A 17,049-nucleotide genomic window follows, 5' to 3' on the forward strand; every position below is an offset into this window, starting at 1 on the left:
CTGGGCACCTCACTTTAGTAAGGATGTCAAAGCCTTGGACCAGGAATGAGGGAACTTCAGTTATGTGGAGAGATTGGAGAAGCTCGGATTGTTCTCCTAGGAGCAGAGAATGTTAAAGTGGAGACCGAGCAAAGGCATTCAAAGTAATGAGGTGTCTTGATCGAGCAAGTGGGGAGATGTTGCTTCCTCTGGCAAGTGGGTCAGTAACAAAAGGTCAGAGATTTCAAATAATTGGCAAAAGAACTAGAGGGGAAATGAGGAGATTTTTTTCACCAGCTGAAAGGGATGTTTGAAAAGGCAATTGGGCATGTAGTTGAAGCCGACTAAATTGCTGGGTTCGGGTTGTGGGAGGAAATTGGACAGCTCTTTCAATGAACAGGCACAAGCACAACGGGCCGAATGGTCTGCATCTCTGCAGTTGTAGTTTAAAATTCCATTATTCTGTGATCTACAATCTAGCGATCAACGCTGCACCATGTCCTATTTAGACACAAGTCGCCAGCACCGAGAGTACAAGGGTTTCCTCTAACTCCCGCTCCATTAACACACTGATCACGGACACCTACAGCCGCGGGGTCTCCTCCACCTCCGCCCCATTAAAACATTGAGCGCCTAGAAATCCAGTCCCGGGATTTCCTCTACCTCAAGCCCCATTAACACACTGAACACCGACACCTACAGTCGTACGATCTCCAGTACCTCCCACACTGATCATCGGGTACTACAGTCCCGGGTTCACCTCCACCTCGCGTCCCATTAACACTCTGGTCACCGACACCTACAGTTGCGTGATCTCCTCCAACTCCAGCTCAATTAACACACTGATCACCGACACTTACATTACGGGATCTCCTCTACCTCCCGTCCCATTAACACACTGATCACCGACACCTACAGTTGCGTGATCTCCTCCAACTCCAGCTCAATTAACACACTGATCACCGACACTTACATTACGGGATCTCTTCTACCTCCCTCCACATTAACACACTGATCACCGACACCTAAGTCGTGGGATCACCTCGACCTCTCGTCGCATTAACACAATGACCAGCGACACCTGCGGTCCTGGGATCTCCTCTCCCTACCGCATCTTTAACACAATGATCACCGACACCTCCATTCCCGGGATCTCCTCAACATCGCGACCCATTAATACAGCGAGCAACGTCATTTACAGAACAGGGATCTGCTCTATATCCCGCCCCATTAACTCACTGATCGCCTGACGTAGAGTCCCAGGATCTCCTCTACCGCCCGTCCAATTAACACACTGATCACCGACACCTACATTCCTGGGATCTCCTCCACCTGCCGCCCCATTAACACACTGATCACCGACACCTCCAGTCCTCGGATCTCCTCCACCTCCCGCCCCATTAACACACTGATCACCGACACCTACAGTCCTGGGATCTCCTCTACCTCCCGCCCCATTAACAAACTGATCACCGGAAATTACAGTCCTCGGATCTCCTCTATCTCCCGCCCCATTAACACACTGATCACCGACACCAACATTTCTGGGATCTCCTCTACCTCCCGCCCCATTAACAAACTGATCACCGGAAATTACAGTCCTCGGATCTCCTCTACCTCCCGCCCCATTAACACACTGATCACCGACACCAACATTTCTGGGATCTCCTCTACCTCCAGCCCCATTAACACGCTGATCACCGTCACATACAGTCCCGGGATCTCCTCTACGTCCCGCCCCATTAACACACTGATCACCGACACCTACATTTCTGGGATCTCCTCTACCTCCAGCCCCATTAACACACTGATCACCGTCACATACAGTCCCGGGATCTCCTCTACGTCCCGCCCCATTAATACACTGATCACCGTCACATACAGTCCCGGATCTCCTCTACCTCCCGCCCCATTAACAAACAGGTCACGGGGACCTAGAGTCCCGGGTTCTCCTCTACATGCCGCCCCAATTACACACGGATCACCGACACCTACAGTCCTGCGATCTCCTCTGCCTCCCGCCCCATTAAGCAAATGATCACCGACAACTACAGTCCCGGGATCTCCTCTGCCTTCCGCCCAATTAACATACTGATCACCGAAAACTACAGTCCCGGGGTCTCCTCTAACTCGCACGGCATTAACAACTGATCAACGACACCTCCAGTCCTGGGATCTCCTCTACTCCCCTCCCAATTAACACACTGATGACTGACACCTAGATCCTTGGAATGCATCGACCATCGCCCTCGTAACACACTGATCAGCTACACCTGCAATCCTGGGATCTCCTCCACCTCCCGCCCCATTAACACACTGATCACCGACACCTACAGTCCTCGGATCTCCTCCACCTCCCGCCCCATTAACACACTGATCACCGTCACCGACAGTCCTGGGATCTCCTCCACCTCCCGCCCCATTAACACACTGATCACCGACACCTACATTCCTGGGATCTCCTCCACCTTCCGCCCCATTCACACACTGATCACCGACACCGACAGTCCTGGGATCTCCTCTACCTTCCGCCCCATTTACACACTGGTCACCGATAGTTTCTACTGCTGTTTACTTAATTACCTTTTAATTGTGCCCATGTGATGAAACGTTTGTTGCAAATAGTGACCGCATTTTAATTTACAACCTGTCCTTGCATGTGATACTCACATTGACAAACTCTGTAAAATGAGTCTATCAATAGCCTCAGGTTTTAAACGTTTCAGCGATTCCATAAACACCCAGTGTTTGCAGCACCGCAGCCTGTCGGAATGACACAGATCTCACTCTGTAGTCTTCAGATCTTCGCACTATTTAATGAATTTAACAATTACAGTAAAGGGGTATTTCACCAGGTTCTTCAACTGCTCTCTGAATTTCGCCTGGGTCACGGCATAAATACCGGTGTTTGTGCAGCAACTCAGGAGCTGGAGCATAAATCCCAGTTCTTGTACAAGTGGAGGTAGAATTACAGACGTTAGCGCCATATGCAACAATCGTCGATTAATAGAATCCAACATAAACACCACCCATAACACGATAAAGTTTCCTGAGATAACAAACAGTAAAATCATTGATTTCCTGCGACTCTCCATCTCTGGGTCTCTGGGACTCTCCCCATTGCTGTGACTCCGGAGTCTCCTGCGGGCTCTGCTGGCCACGAAAATGTGTCTGACTGTTAAAGCATTAAGGAACAGAATCAGAATAAATGGGACACAAGGGGTGAGGATATAATGAAGGAGTTCGATTCCTGCCCATACTGGTGATATTGAAACACCCGTCACTCCAAAACAAAACCAAGGGGTATTGGAAAGCAAATATGGATCTTCGAACATAAAGTACCAGAAAATATTCTTTAAACAGCTCAGCACACTCACTGTTCCCAGAACGACAGCCGCCGTTTTCTCGGTGCAATATTTCGTTTTCAGCTTCTGGCAACAAATGGCCACAAATCGATCAAAGGTGAAAGTTACGGTGAACCAGGCAGAACAGTCCGTGACTGCATAAAGCAGGACGGCGTGGATATTACACACGGGAAAGTGGCGTAGAAAAACGAACAGTGAACGATAAACAATGGGAATCTGTCTCAATATCAGATCAGTGATAACGACCAGTAGATCCGCCGCTGCCATTGACACCAGATAGCGAGTGACACATTTGGAGAGACCGCACTTTCCACGAGACAGGATCGCAATTGTCAATAAATTCACTGAATTGAAGCGAAATAAAGATGGAAATTTTAGATCAAGTTGGGACTCTCTGTAAACAATAATAAAGTTCTTGGAACCACCTATATATAATGGCGCAATCGCTGGATCCCCTGTAATTATTAGTACAGCCTCTGGATCATCCGTAAATATTAGTACCGTCTCTGGATCCTATGTAAATATTAGTACAGTCTCTGGATCCCCTGTAAATATTAGTACAGTCTCTGGTTCCTCTGTAATTATTGATACAATCTCTGGATACCCTGTAAATATTACTACAGTCTCTGGATCCCCTGTATATATTAGTAAAATCTCTGGTTCTCCTCTAAATAATAGTTGCCTCCCTGTATCCTCCTGTAAATATTGGTACCACCTGCGGATCCCCTGTAAATATTAATACAGTCTCTGGATCCCCTGTAAATATTAGTTCAGTCTCTGGATTCCCATGTAAATATTAGTACTGTCTCTGGGTCCCCCTTTAAAACTTAGTACCATCTCTGGTTCCCCTGAAAATATTAGTTGCCTCCCTGTATCCCACTGTAAATATTAAAACCACCTCCGGATCCACTGCAAATATCACTACTGTCTCTGGATCCCCTCTAAATGTTACTATAGTCCCTGGACTCCCTGCATTATTAGTAACATCTCTGGACCACCCTGTAAATACTGACACACCCCACGGCCCCGTAAAAACAGGCTCATGCTAGTGCTCCCTGAATGTACAAACTCACTCCCAGGGACCCATTATAAATTCACCCTCACACCGAGAAAACCCCCGTAAATATATTTCGCATCCATGTTTCCCCATCGCTATATTTCCCATCCCACGTTAACCTTTTAATTTTTACGGTGGATATAGAGGCTTAACGGAAACTCGAACAGCGGAGAGTCTGACAAAAGGAATGACAAGAACAGTAATACAGTGGAACACGGTTTATAGAATTAATAGTTGGATATAGAGACTTTCCAGGAACACCGACAGCACCGAGGAGCGGATAGTAAATAATAAGAACAGTAACACAATGGAACACATTTTATAGAATTAACAGTTGGATATAGATATTACCAGGAACACTGACAGCAGCGAGGAGCGGATAGTAAATTAGTTTCATACTCCAAAGCATAAAATATGTCCGCCCCTCCAATGACATTGAACCATAATATACATACAGATATTGAAATATCCAGAATGGACTGTCCCAATCTATTGTTCTAAGATTCCGACCCATTGCTGTAACATTCCAATCTATTATTCTATGATTTTGACCCATTGTTGAACATTCCAATCTATTGTTCCCAGGTTCTGATCTATTCTCTCCCACTCTGAGAGCCAATGATCCCTGTTAGTGACGGAGGTGATGCTCCCACTGACTCGATGGGATAACACATTGAAAGTACTCGCTTATTTATAGCACAGGAAAACATTCCAGTGAGACAATTACGGCCCATGGAGACTGACATTAATTCCAATCACTGAACAAACAGATTCAGTTAACAACTTTAAACTCAACAAAAATGACATCAAAACAGATATCTAATCAAATATTACACAGATGGAAAGCCCAAAGCCCAGTATACTATTTTAATAAATGTTTGGAACAACAGAAACTATGAGACCCGCGATCTGTCAGCATTGAAGCTGGATTATGGATTCAGGCTGCTGGTACAATTGAACTTGTTTATTGAAGCTTCCTATACTTGGATAGAGTTGCTACAGAGTATAAAGGGCGGTTTGGCAGGTCATATATTGTTGGTGTCATTTACAACAGTGCGCTGAACAAAATTCCTGGCAGCAATGGGTGGCCGCCTGGGGCTCCCGCTGGGCAGTGAAGACGACTTGGATCACCCCGATATCCCCACCATCACGGATGCCAGTCTTCGGCCAATTCGATTCACTCCACGTGATATCAAGAAACGGCTGAGTGCACTGGATACAGCAAAGGGTATGGGCCCCGACAACATCCCAGCTCTCGTGCTGAAGTCTTGTGCTCCAGAACTAGCTGCGCGTCCAGCCAAGCTGTTCCAGTGCAGCTACAACACTGGCATCTTCCCGACAATGCGGAAAATTGCCCAGGTGTGTCCTGTCCACAAAAAGCAGGACAAATCCAATCCGGCCAATTACCGCCACATCAGTCTACTCTCAATCATCAGCAAAGTGATGGAAGGTGTCGTCGACAGTGCTATCAAGTGGCACTTACTCACCAATAACCTGCTCACCGATGCTCAGTTTTGGTTCTGCCAGGACCACTCGGCGCCAGGCCTCATTACAGCCTTGGTCAACATGGACAAAAGAGCTGAATTCCAGAGGTGAGGTGAGAGTGACTGCCCTTCACATCAAGGCAGCATTTGACCGAGTGTGGCACCAAGGAGCCCTAGTAAAATTGAAGTCAATGGGAATCAGGGGGAAAACTCTCCAGTGGCTGGAGTTATACCTAGCACCACGGAGGAAGGTAGTGGTTGTTGGAGGCCAATGATCTCAGCGCCAGGACATTGCTGCAGGAGTTCCTCAGGGCAGTATCCGAGGCCCAACCATCTTCAGCTGCTTCATCAATGACCTTCCCTCCATCATAAGGTCAGAAATGGGGATGTTCGCTGATGACTGCACAGTGTTCAGTTCCATTCGCAACCCCTCAAATAATGAAGCAGTCCGAGCCCGCATGCAGCAAGACCTGGACAACATCCAGGCTTGGGCTCATAAGTGGCAAGTAACATTCGCGCCAGATAAGTGCCAGGCAATGACCATCTCCAACAAGAGAGAGCCTAACCACCGCCCCTTGACATTCAACGGCATTACCATCGCCGAATCCCCCACCATCAACTTCCTGGGGGTCACCATTGACCAGAAACTTAACTGGACCAGCCATATAAATACTGTGGCTACGAGAGCAGGTCAGAGGCTGGGTATTCTGCGGCGAGTGACTCACCTCCTGACTCCGCAAAGCCTTTCCACCGTCTGCAAAGCACAAGTCAGGAGTGTGATGGTATACTCTCCACTTGCCTGGATGAGTGCAGCTCCAACAACAGTCAAGGAGCTCGACACCATCCAAGATAAAGCAGCCCGCTTGATTGGCACCCCATCCACCACCCTAAACATTCACTCCCTTCACCACCGGCGCACTATGGCTGCAGTGTGTACCATCCACAGGATGCACTGCAGCAACTCGCCAAGGCTTCTTCGACAGCACCTCCCAAACCCGCGACCTCTCCCACCTCGAAGGACAAGAGCAGCAGGCACATGGGAACAACACCACCTGCACGTTCCCCTCCAAGGCACACACCATCCCGACTTGGAAATATATCGCCGTTCCTTCAATGTCGCTGGGTCAAAATCCTGGAACTCCCTTCCTAACAGCACTGTGGGAGAACCGTCACCACACGGACTGCAGCGGTTCAAGAAGGCGGCTCACCACCACCTTCTGGAAGGCAATTTGGGATGGGCAATAAATGCCGGCCTCGCCAGCGACGCCCACATTCCGTGAACGAATAAAAATAAAGAGAGGTCACACAGAGCAGATGAAACTGCGAGGAGAGTGAGGAGGAGGAGGAGGTGTAGGGCACTGAGCAGGAGGCCTTATCCCGTGAGGGCCTTCAGGGAACAACACTCTTACCTCAATATAAGCGGAGATCAGTGCATCCATGGCTGCAGTTCACGAACGAGTTCGTGACAGTCAGATTTGTCAACTGCTGCAGCCACAATTGAAGCCTCAGAGCAGGGCAAGGACAGCATTGCCTGTGGTTGTCAAGGTAACCATGGCGCTGAACTTTTACGGCTCTGGATCCTTTCAGGCCTCTGCTGGCGATGTGATCAACAACTCACAGTTTGCAGTGCTCTGCTGCACAAGGGAGGTCACTGAGGCACTGTACGAGCTGTGTAAAAGTTTCATCACATTCCCTCTTGACAGCGAGTTGCAGAATGAGCGAGAGCGAGGCTTTGCTCGCATTGCTTCCCCGTGGTGCCATTGACTGCAAGCACATTGCCATTTGAACTCCAAATATCAACTCGGCCATCTTCATGAACAGAAAGGGGTTCCACTCCTTCAATATACACCTGATGTGCGACCACATGCAACGGATCATACAGGTCAATGCCCGCTACCCTGGGAGCAATCATGACGCCTTCATTACACCGCAACCCAAAAAGCATGGCAGGTTAAAGGCTGGGTATTGGGCGACCAGATCTATCTCCTCATGAGGTGGCTCATGACTCCGGTCAGGAGATCACGCACACAGGCAGAGCAGGCCTGTTGAGGGAGCCATGCAGCCACACAAAACGTCATCGAACACACCGCAGGTGTCCGAAAGCAACGCTTCCGCTCCCTGTTCCATTCTGGTGGAGCACTCGGCTGAGTGGGTGTCAAGATTCGTCGTTGCATGCTGCACAACCTCGCCCTTATAAGGGAACAGACCTGGCCACTGCCGATCCGGCGAGAAGCTGAGCAGCGGACAGAGGAGGAAGAGGAGGAAGAGGCAAGGAGGCAATAAGTTGCACAGGCCCTGTCTGCCAGGTTTCTGCGTGCTCACCTTATTAATGAGCGATATCAGTAACCTCAACAACACCTCGCAAGCCACCAGAAAAGTCCTACACTCCTCAGCTGTCCTCTCCCAATCGTCCTTCAAATGATTACACATCGTTTCCTCTCTCAGCGCATAAATAAAAACCACCATCAACTACCTTCAGGCTTGGGCTGATAAGTGGCAAGTAACATTCGCGCCAGGCAAGTGCCAGGCAATCAACATTTCCAGCAAGAGAGAGTCTAACCACCTCCCCTTGACAGTCAACGGAATTATCATCGCCGTATACACCACCATCAACATCCTGGGGTCACCATTGACCAAAAACTTAACTGGACGAGCCACATAAATACTGTGGCTACAAGGGCAGGTCGGATGCTGGGTACTCTGCGGCGAGTGACTAACCTCCTGACTCCCCAGAGTCTTTCCACCATCTACAAGGCACAAGTCAGGAGTGTGATGGAATACTCTCCACCTACGTGGATGAGTGCAGCTCCGACATCACTCACGAAGCTCGACACCATCCAGGACAAAGCTGCCTGCTTGAATGGTAGCCCATCCATCACCCTAAACATTCTCTCCCTTTACCACCGGCGCACTGTGGCTGCAGTGTGTACCATCCACAGGAGGCACTGCAGCAACTCGCCAAGGCTTCTTCGACAGCAACTCCCAAACCCGTGACCTCGACCACCCAGAAGGGCAAGGGCAGCAGGCGCATGGGAACAACACCACCTGCACGTTCCCCTCCAAATCACACATCATCCCGACTTGGAAATATATCGCCGTTCCTTCATCGTCGCTGGGACAAAATCCTGGAACTCCCTATCGAACAGCACTTTGGGAGAACCTTCACCACACGGACTGCAGCGGATGAAGAAGGCAGGTCGCTACCACCTTCTCAAGGGCAATGAGGGATGGGCAATAAATGCCGGCCGTCCCAGCGTCGCCCACATCCGGTGAATGAATAAAATAAACTGCGACTTCAAATACAAATTTATAAACCAACACATGAAATCCTGTGAACACCATTACCCTATTTATCCTTGTACATTATTTCAGTGCCTGTCACTCGTATGCCTTTACCTATCCTAGTGCTCCTACAAGGTGCATCCCCAGTGACTGGAGCATGGGTGGTGGAAGACTGCTGACTTTCAATGGAGGAGAGTGCAGATGGACGTGGAGGTCGACCTCCAGCATTCCTGGGTGAGAGAGCCCGGCTTCAGACTGCACCATCTCGGCATGGGCTGCAGCAGTCTGGCCTGGTTGGCTGACAGGCAACGGCAAGGGCACTGGCAGAGTGGCAGGGGTGGGAAGAAGAATGTTGTCGCCAGAAGAATGGACACAAGTTCGACTGCCATGGCACCATTGCCACTCTCTCGGAGAAGCGCCTCAGGACTCCTCGTGGGAGAACAGATCGCTGGAGTGCTGCAACGCTCTGGAAGTCCCGTTCCACGGTGGTTCCCAAAGCAGCGATAACAGCAGTCTGAGCCTGGAACGCTGCAGTCTGGGTTTCCAAATCAGCAGTCTGAGCTCCAATGCAGACCTCCAGCACCGCCATTGGCCATGGCCGCAGCAACGGCACATCCAATGATGGCCAGCGCTGGCTCCTCCATGGGCGGAAGGACGTGTCGGCCTTGTCCTCATTCGGTTCTTTCTTGCTGCCTTCCGAAATGCGCCACCTTCTCCTGCAATTGTAAACAATTTTACAACACCAAGTTATAGTCCAACGATTATTATTTGAAAAATAAAAAAAATATTTTTATTCTCCTGCAAGATAGAGGGAAGTGTGTCAGTGAGTGTCCTGCAAAATGTTTGGATAATGTGGCTGTTATGGTTGAATAGCTGGCAAGTGTGTCTGACCTGTGAGTTGGTGTGCGGCTTGCAGCAGTGGTAGTGTGTGAGGGTGAGAGGAACATTGGAAGAGTTGAGTACTGCTTGAAAGAATTTGTTGGCATGTGGGTGATGGGGTGTTGGCCAGGGGCTGCAGAAAACTACTGAGTTTATTTCGAATTGCTAACACTCAGGCAAAGAGACTAACTTTTGAACTGAAGTGACCTGGAGTTCAGTCACTGGTCTGAGCTGGCCGGAACCGATTTGAATTAGTTCCGCTTCTAAGAGACAAAGGGACTGTGCTGAGACACCAGTCCTTATTTAGAAAAGGAGTAATGAGATGTTGCTACCTAACCCCTTGGAACAGAGCCAATCAGGGGACGACACCGACCACTCGAGGAACTTTGTGCCAACGGGAGAAAGACAGCATCATTCGAAAAGACAGGCTTGGAGTTAAAACTGAAGAATTGCAGGCTTGGTGTCATTATGTGCGAAACTCCGGAGACTAACCATCGCGAAAGTGGGAGACCCTAAATCAGGGACGTAGAGACATCAAGAGAGAAAGAGCGGAACGCCTGGCCAGCGTCAGCTCTCCTTTCCGGGTAATATAATATCCTTTCTATTCTGTGACCACTCAGGGATGTGTTAGTCAGAGAAACGTCGTGGGTGTGCGTTTAAATCCTAGTTTGAGTATAAAACTGTATAACCTGCTGTAAACTGCATGCCTATATCTAACCAGATGTATAAGCTATATGTACATGATCTAACAAAGTTAATAAAGCGAATTGAGAATGAAGAGAGAATTGACTCTTCTCCTCAGTGACCGTAACCGGTGACCTCCAGTCAACAGATTTGGCGTCCCTGGGAGGGCTCTTAGTATAAATATCTCCGTTGAGTCAGCGGGAGACTCGAGCCGAACCGAATTTGGCAAAGTACACAGAGAACATGAGTTTGGTTTAATTCATAGCTACTGACAAAAGAAGACGAATAAAGGGAAATCTCCAAGCCCGGGGGACTTGGACTGTTTTGACTGGAAGGGACTCCTCCAAAAATACGTAACAGGGAATTGGCCGCAATACGGGGAGTATGCGGTTCACATTGGAGACAAGGGAACGCCTGTTGGGGAGGCCCTTTGGAGAATTGCACAAACAAAGATGTCAGATAGGAAATTTTAAAAGATACAGAAGTCCGTAGCGATCGGATGTTTACTTGAGGAATGGATAGAATGCCGACAGCAGGCTTGGAGAGAGAGGGAGGAACATCAGAAGATCCGAGACGGATTAGGGGGAAGAGAATAAAAAACTCCGTGAGGAGATAGCCCGCCTTCGTGAGAAGTTAACTGATCTGCAGGGACAGAGAAGCGCAGATTTGATGCACATGAACCAATATCAGATACAGTGCAAAAAATTGACTGATGAAAAGAGTAAGAGAGAGGGAGAAGCCCAAGCAGCTAAAGCTGAGGTGGAGAGGTGTAAACAACAATGTAGTGATTGAAAAACTGCTATTAATGTGATTCACAGATCAGCTCAGGAGAAGAGGAGTAGTACCGGCGATCACACAAAGTGTCAGAAACTGATAGGGAGGCTCCAAGATCATCTAGCCGCACAGAGGGGCATATTGTGTGCTTTCGCAACCAGAAGAGGTGAAGAAAGTGGTCCAGGGCATGCAGATTGGGATGATTTAGCAGACGAGGCGGAAAGATACAGCAGCGGTGATAGGGAACCTCCACTAGGGGACCCACCGCGAGCATATGCTCCAGAGCCGAAAAGACCGCCTGCCCCAATGGCCCCCCTTGTAACCACTAGAGCACAGATGGGGGAAGATGGTCAGGATATGACATATTCCACCCCACTTGGGGTGCAAGAACTGAGGGTTATTGTGAAAGATATTGGGACGTGCACGCCCGGGGATGATCCTAGGGAGTTGTTCCTAGCGGTCAGGCAACAGAGAATGATACACGGCTTCGACGATGCTGAGGAAAGAAAATTAATCCTAATGTGCCTACACCCACATATACACTCCGCCCTACCGGAGGAACAAAAACTTGGTAGAGGCACAAATGAGGCCTGAAAGGACCAGGTATTATCGGTCATGGGCGATAACAGAGGGGATCCAGTGGATGCGCTAATGAAATGCTGTCAAAGAAAATGTATTTTCGGCCCGCATTTGGGCGGTGTTTCAAGGAGTCTACAGTACAGACTTAGATAGGGATAATTTACAGAAGGAGGTTAGGAACCGATGGCTGAGAACATAAGAACATAAGAACATAAGAAATTGGAGCAGGAGTAGGCCAATCGGCCCCTCGAGCCTGCTCCGCCATTCAATAAGATCATGGCTGATCTGATCCCAACCACAATTCTAAAGAACACAAGAAGTCGGAGCAGGACCCGGCCACATAGCCCCTGGGCCCTCTCCGCCACCCACAGGGCATTGACCGATCCGAACTCAGCTTCATGTCCAATTTCCTGCCCGCTCCCCATAACCCCTAATTCCCTTTACTTCTAGGAAACTGTCTATTTCTGTTTTAAATTTATCTAATGATGTAGCTTCCACAGCTTCCTGGGGCAGCAAATTCCACAGACCTACCACCCTCTGAGTGAAGAAGTTTCTCCTCATCTCAGTTTTGAAAGAGCAGCCCCTTATTCTAAGATTATGCCCCCTAGTTCTAGTTTCACCCATCTTTGGGAACATCCTTACTGCATCCACCCGATCAAGACCCTTCACAATCTTATATGTTTCAATAAGATCGCCTCTCATTCTTCTGAACTCCAATGAGTAGAGTCCCAATCTACTCAACCTCTCCTCATATGTCCGCCCCCTCATCCCCGGGATTAACCGAGTGAACCTTCTTTGTACTGCCTCGAGAGCAAGTATGTCTTTTCTTAAGTATGGAGACCAAAACTGTATGCAGTATTCCAGGTGCGGTCTCACCAATACCTTATATAACTGCAGCAATACCTCCTTGTTTTTATATTCTATCCCCCTAGCAATAAAAGCCAACATTCCGTTGGCTTTCTTGATCACCTGCTGCACCTGCATACCAACTTTTTGATTTTCTTGCACTAGGACCCCCAGATCCCTTTGTACTGCAGTACTTTCCAGTCTCTCGCCATTAAGAAAATAACTTGCTCTCTGATTTTTCCTGCCAAAGTGCATAACCTCACATTTTCCAATATTATATTGCATCTGCCAAATCTCCGCCCACTCACCCAGCCTGTCTATATCCCCTTGCAGGTTTTTTATGTCCTCCTCACTCTCTACTTTCCCTCCCATCTTTGTATCATCTGCAAATTTTGATATGTTGCACTCGGTCCCCTCCTCCAAATCGTTAATATAGATTGTAAAGAGTTGGGGACCCAGCACCGACCCCTGTGGAACACCACTGGTTACTGGTTGCCAGTCCGAAAATGAACCATTTATCCCAACTCTCTGCTTCCTGTTTGATAACCAATCCTCCACCCATGCCAGAATATTACCCCCAATCCCGTGATTTTTTATCTTAAGTAATAATCTTTTATGTGGCACCTTGTCGAATGCCTTCTGGAAGTCTAAATACACTACGTCCACTGGTTCCCCTTAATCCACCCTGTACGTTATATCCTCGAAGAACTCAAGCAAATTTGTCAGACATGACTTCCCCTTCATAAAGCCATGCTGACTTTGTCCTATTAAATTATGCTTATCTAAATGTTCCGTTACTGTCTCCTTAATAATAGACTCCAAAATTTTACCCACCACAGATGTTAAGCTAACTGGCCTATAATTTCCAGCCTTCTGCCTACTACCCTTTTTAAATAACGGTGTTACATTAGCAGTTTTCCAATCTGCCGGGACCTCTCCTGAGTCCAGGGAATTTTGGAAAACTATCACCAAAGCATCCACAATCCCTACTGCCACTTCCCTCAAGACCCTATGATGGAAGCCATCAGGTCCAGGGGATTTATCCGCCTTGAGTCCCATTATTTTACTGAGTACCATCTCTTGAGTGATTTTAATCGTATTTAGCTCCTCCCCCCCGAGAGTCCCCTGTTTGTCCAGTGTTGGGATATTCTTAGTGTCCTCTACTGTAAAGACTGAAACAAAATATTTGTTCAGCATTTTTGCCATCTCCATGTTTCCCACCATTAATTTCCCGGTCTCATCCTCTAAGGGACCTATGTTTGCCTTAGCCACCCTTTTTCTTTTTATATAACTATAGAAACTCTTGCTATCTGTTTTTATATTTTTTGCTAATTTCTTTTCATAATCTAACTTCCCTTTCTTAATCAATCCTTTAGTTACTTTTTGCTGTCTTTTGAAGAATTCCCAATCTTCTATCTTCCCACTAAGTTTGGCTACCTTATATGTCCTTGTTTTTAGTCGGATACTATCCTTGATTTCTTTACTTAGCCACGGGTGGCTGTCATTTCTTTTACACCCTTTTTTCCTCAGTGGAATATATTTATTTTGAAAGTTGTAAAATAACTCCCTAAATGAACACCACTGCTCATGTACCGTCTTACCCTTTAATCTATTTTCCCAGTCCACTTTAATCAATTCCGCTCTCATACCATCATAGTCTCCTTTATTCAAGCTCAGTACGCTTGTTTGAGAATCAACCTTCTCACCCTCTAATTGGATATGGAATTCAACCATGTTGTGGTCGCTCGTTCCAAGGGGATCCTTAACTAGGACATTATTAATTAATCCTGACTCATTACACAGGACCAGGTCCAAGGTTGCCTGCCCCCTTGTAGGATCAGTTACATACTGCTCAAGAAATCCATCCCTGATGCACTCAATGAACTCGTCCTCAAGGCTGCTCTGCCCAATTTGAATTGTCCAGTTAATATGATAATTAAAATCCCCCATAATTATGGCTGTTCCCTTATTACATGCCCCGACTATCTCCTGATTAATACTTCTTCCAGCAGAGTTGCAACTATTAGGAGGCCTATATACTACGCCCACTAATGTTTTTTTTTTCCCTTATTATTCCTTATCTCCACCCAAACTGTTTCATTATCTTGATGCTTTGTCCCAATATCATTTCTCTGTATTACAGTGATTCCTTCCTTTATTAACATAGCCACCCCACCTCCCCTTCCTTCCTGCCTGTCCTTCCTGATTGTTAAATACCCTGGCATATTTAATTCCCAGTCGTTGTCACCCTGCAGCCATGTTTCTGTAATGGCCACAAGATCATACCCATACGTAGTTATTTGTGCCGTTAACTCGTCCATTTTATTACGAATGCTACGTGCATTCAGATAAAGAACTTTCAAATCTGTTTTGTGACGCTTAGTTCCTGCTTTTTCCTTTTTTAACACTTTACCTATTACTCCATACCTTCTGTCCCTTCCTGTTACGCTTTCCTCTCTCTCCCTGCTCAGGTTCCCAACCCCCTGCCACTTTAGTTTAAACCCTCCCCAACAGCACTAGCAAACACTCCTCCTAGGACAGCGGTCCCGGCCCTGCCCAGGTGCAGACCGTCCGGTTTGTACTGGTCCCACCTCCCCCAGAACCGTTTCCAGTGTCCCAGGAATTTGAATCCCTCCCCCTTGCACCATTCCTCTAGCCACGTATTCATTTGAAATATCCTCCTATTTCTACTCTGACTAGCACGTGGCACTGGCAGCAATCCTGAGATTACTACCTTTGAGGTCCTATTTTTTAATTTACCTCCTAACTCCCTATATTCTGCTTTTAGGACCTCATCCCCTTTTTTACCTATATCGTTGGTGCCTATGTGCACCACGACAGCTGGCTGTTCGCCCTCCCCCTCCAAAATGTTCTGTAGCTGCTCCGAGACATCCTTGATCCTTGCACCAGGGAGGCAACACACCATCCTGGAGTCTCGGTTGCGGCCGCAGAAACGCCTGTCTATTCCCCTTACAATTGAGTCCCCTATCACTATAGCTCTGCCACTCTTTTTCCTCCCAGCCTGTGCAGCAGAGCTACCCGTGGTGCCAGGAAGTTGGCTGCTGCTGCCTTCCCCTGATAAGTCATCCCCCCCAACAGCATCCAAAGTGGCATATCTGTTTGAGAGGGGGATGGACACAGGGGACCCCTGCACTACCTGCCTGCATCTCTTACTCTTCCTGGTGGTCACCCATTCACTTCCTGCCTGTATACCCTTTACCTGCGGTGTGACCAACTCGCTAAACGTGCTATCCACGAGTTTCTCTGCATCGCAGATGCTCCACAGTGAGTCCACCCGCAGCTCCAGCTCCGAGATACGATCGGTCAGTAGCTGCAGGTGGACACACTTCCCGCACACATGGTCGGCAGGGACACTGGTAGTGTCCATGATTTCCCACATCTTGCAGGAGGAGCATATCACGGGTGCGAGGTCTGCTGCCATGACTTGCCTTAGCTGAGTTACCCCTTTTAAATTACGTTGAAATTAGAAAATGTTAACTATACTAGGGACCTAGGTTCACTAAAAAAAAACACTATCTGCTATAAAACCTGCAGATCTTCCCTTTCTTATTACTTTACTTACAGTAAAATGGTAGAAATACTCACCTGAACCTACTCACCAATCAGCTGCCTCCCCTGTGCCGCGTCACTTTCTGACTGGTGACGTCACCCCGAACTGCCGCTGGTCTCAGAGTCTCGCTCTCAGAGTAAGCTCTGGTCTCGCTCTCTCCACACTGTTTATATCCCCGCTCTGGTCTCGCTCTCTCCGCGCTGTTTATATCCCCGCTCTGGTCTCGCTCTCTCCGCGCTGTTTATATCCCCGCTCTGGTCTCGCTCTCTCCGCGCTGTTTATATCCCCGCTCTGGTCTCGCTCTCTCCGCGCTGTTTATATCCCCGCTCTGGTCTCGCTTTCTCCCGCCGCTCACCGACTGGACTCTCGCTCTCTCCGCGCTGTTTATATCTCCGCTCTGGTCTCGCTCTCTCCGCGCTGTTTATATCCCCGCTCTGGTCTCGCTCTCTCCCGCCGCTCACCGCTCTCAGGTCCACTACCGCTCTGCAAGAAAAGCAAGGCAAAGCAGCACCTCCTTCCCCCACTTCACCTAACTCCCACACTTACCGA

The 17,049-nt window shown here is 48.2% G+C and overlaps 1 protein-coding gene across 1 annotated transcript; it reads right to left on the minus strand.

Annotated features, from left to right (window-relative positions):
* Positions 1–2,789: 2,789 nt before the first annotated feature.
* On the minus strand, positions 2,790–4,798 carry LOC137319825 (probable G-protein coupled receptor 139). Its single transcript, XM_067981746.1, has 2 exons — positions 4,753–4,798; positions 2,790–3,688 (listed from the first exon to the last, which is right to left on the minus strand). The coding sequence occupies exons 1-2, from the start codon at positions 4,796–4,798 to the stop codon at positions 2,790–2,792; spliced, it is 945 nt and encodes a 314-aa protein (XP_067837847.1).
* Positions 4,799–17,049: the final 12,251 nt, after the last annotated feature.

This window comes from Heptranchias perlo, unplaced genomic scaffold, assembly GCF_035084215.1.
Source record: "Heptranchias perlo isolate sHepPer1 unplaced genomic scaffold, sHepPer1.hap1 HAP1_SCAFFOLD_90, whole genome shotgun sequence".
NCBI lineage: Eukaryota > Metazoa > Chordata > Chondrichthyes > Hexanchiformes > Hexanchidae > Heptranchias > Heptranchias perlo.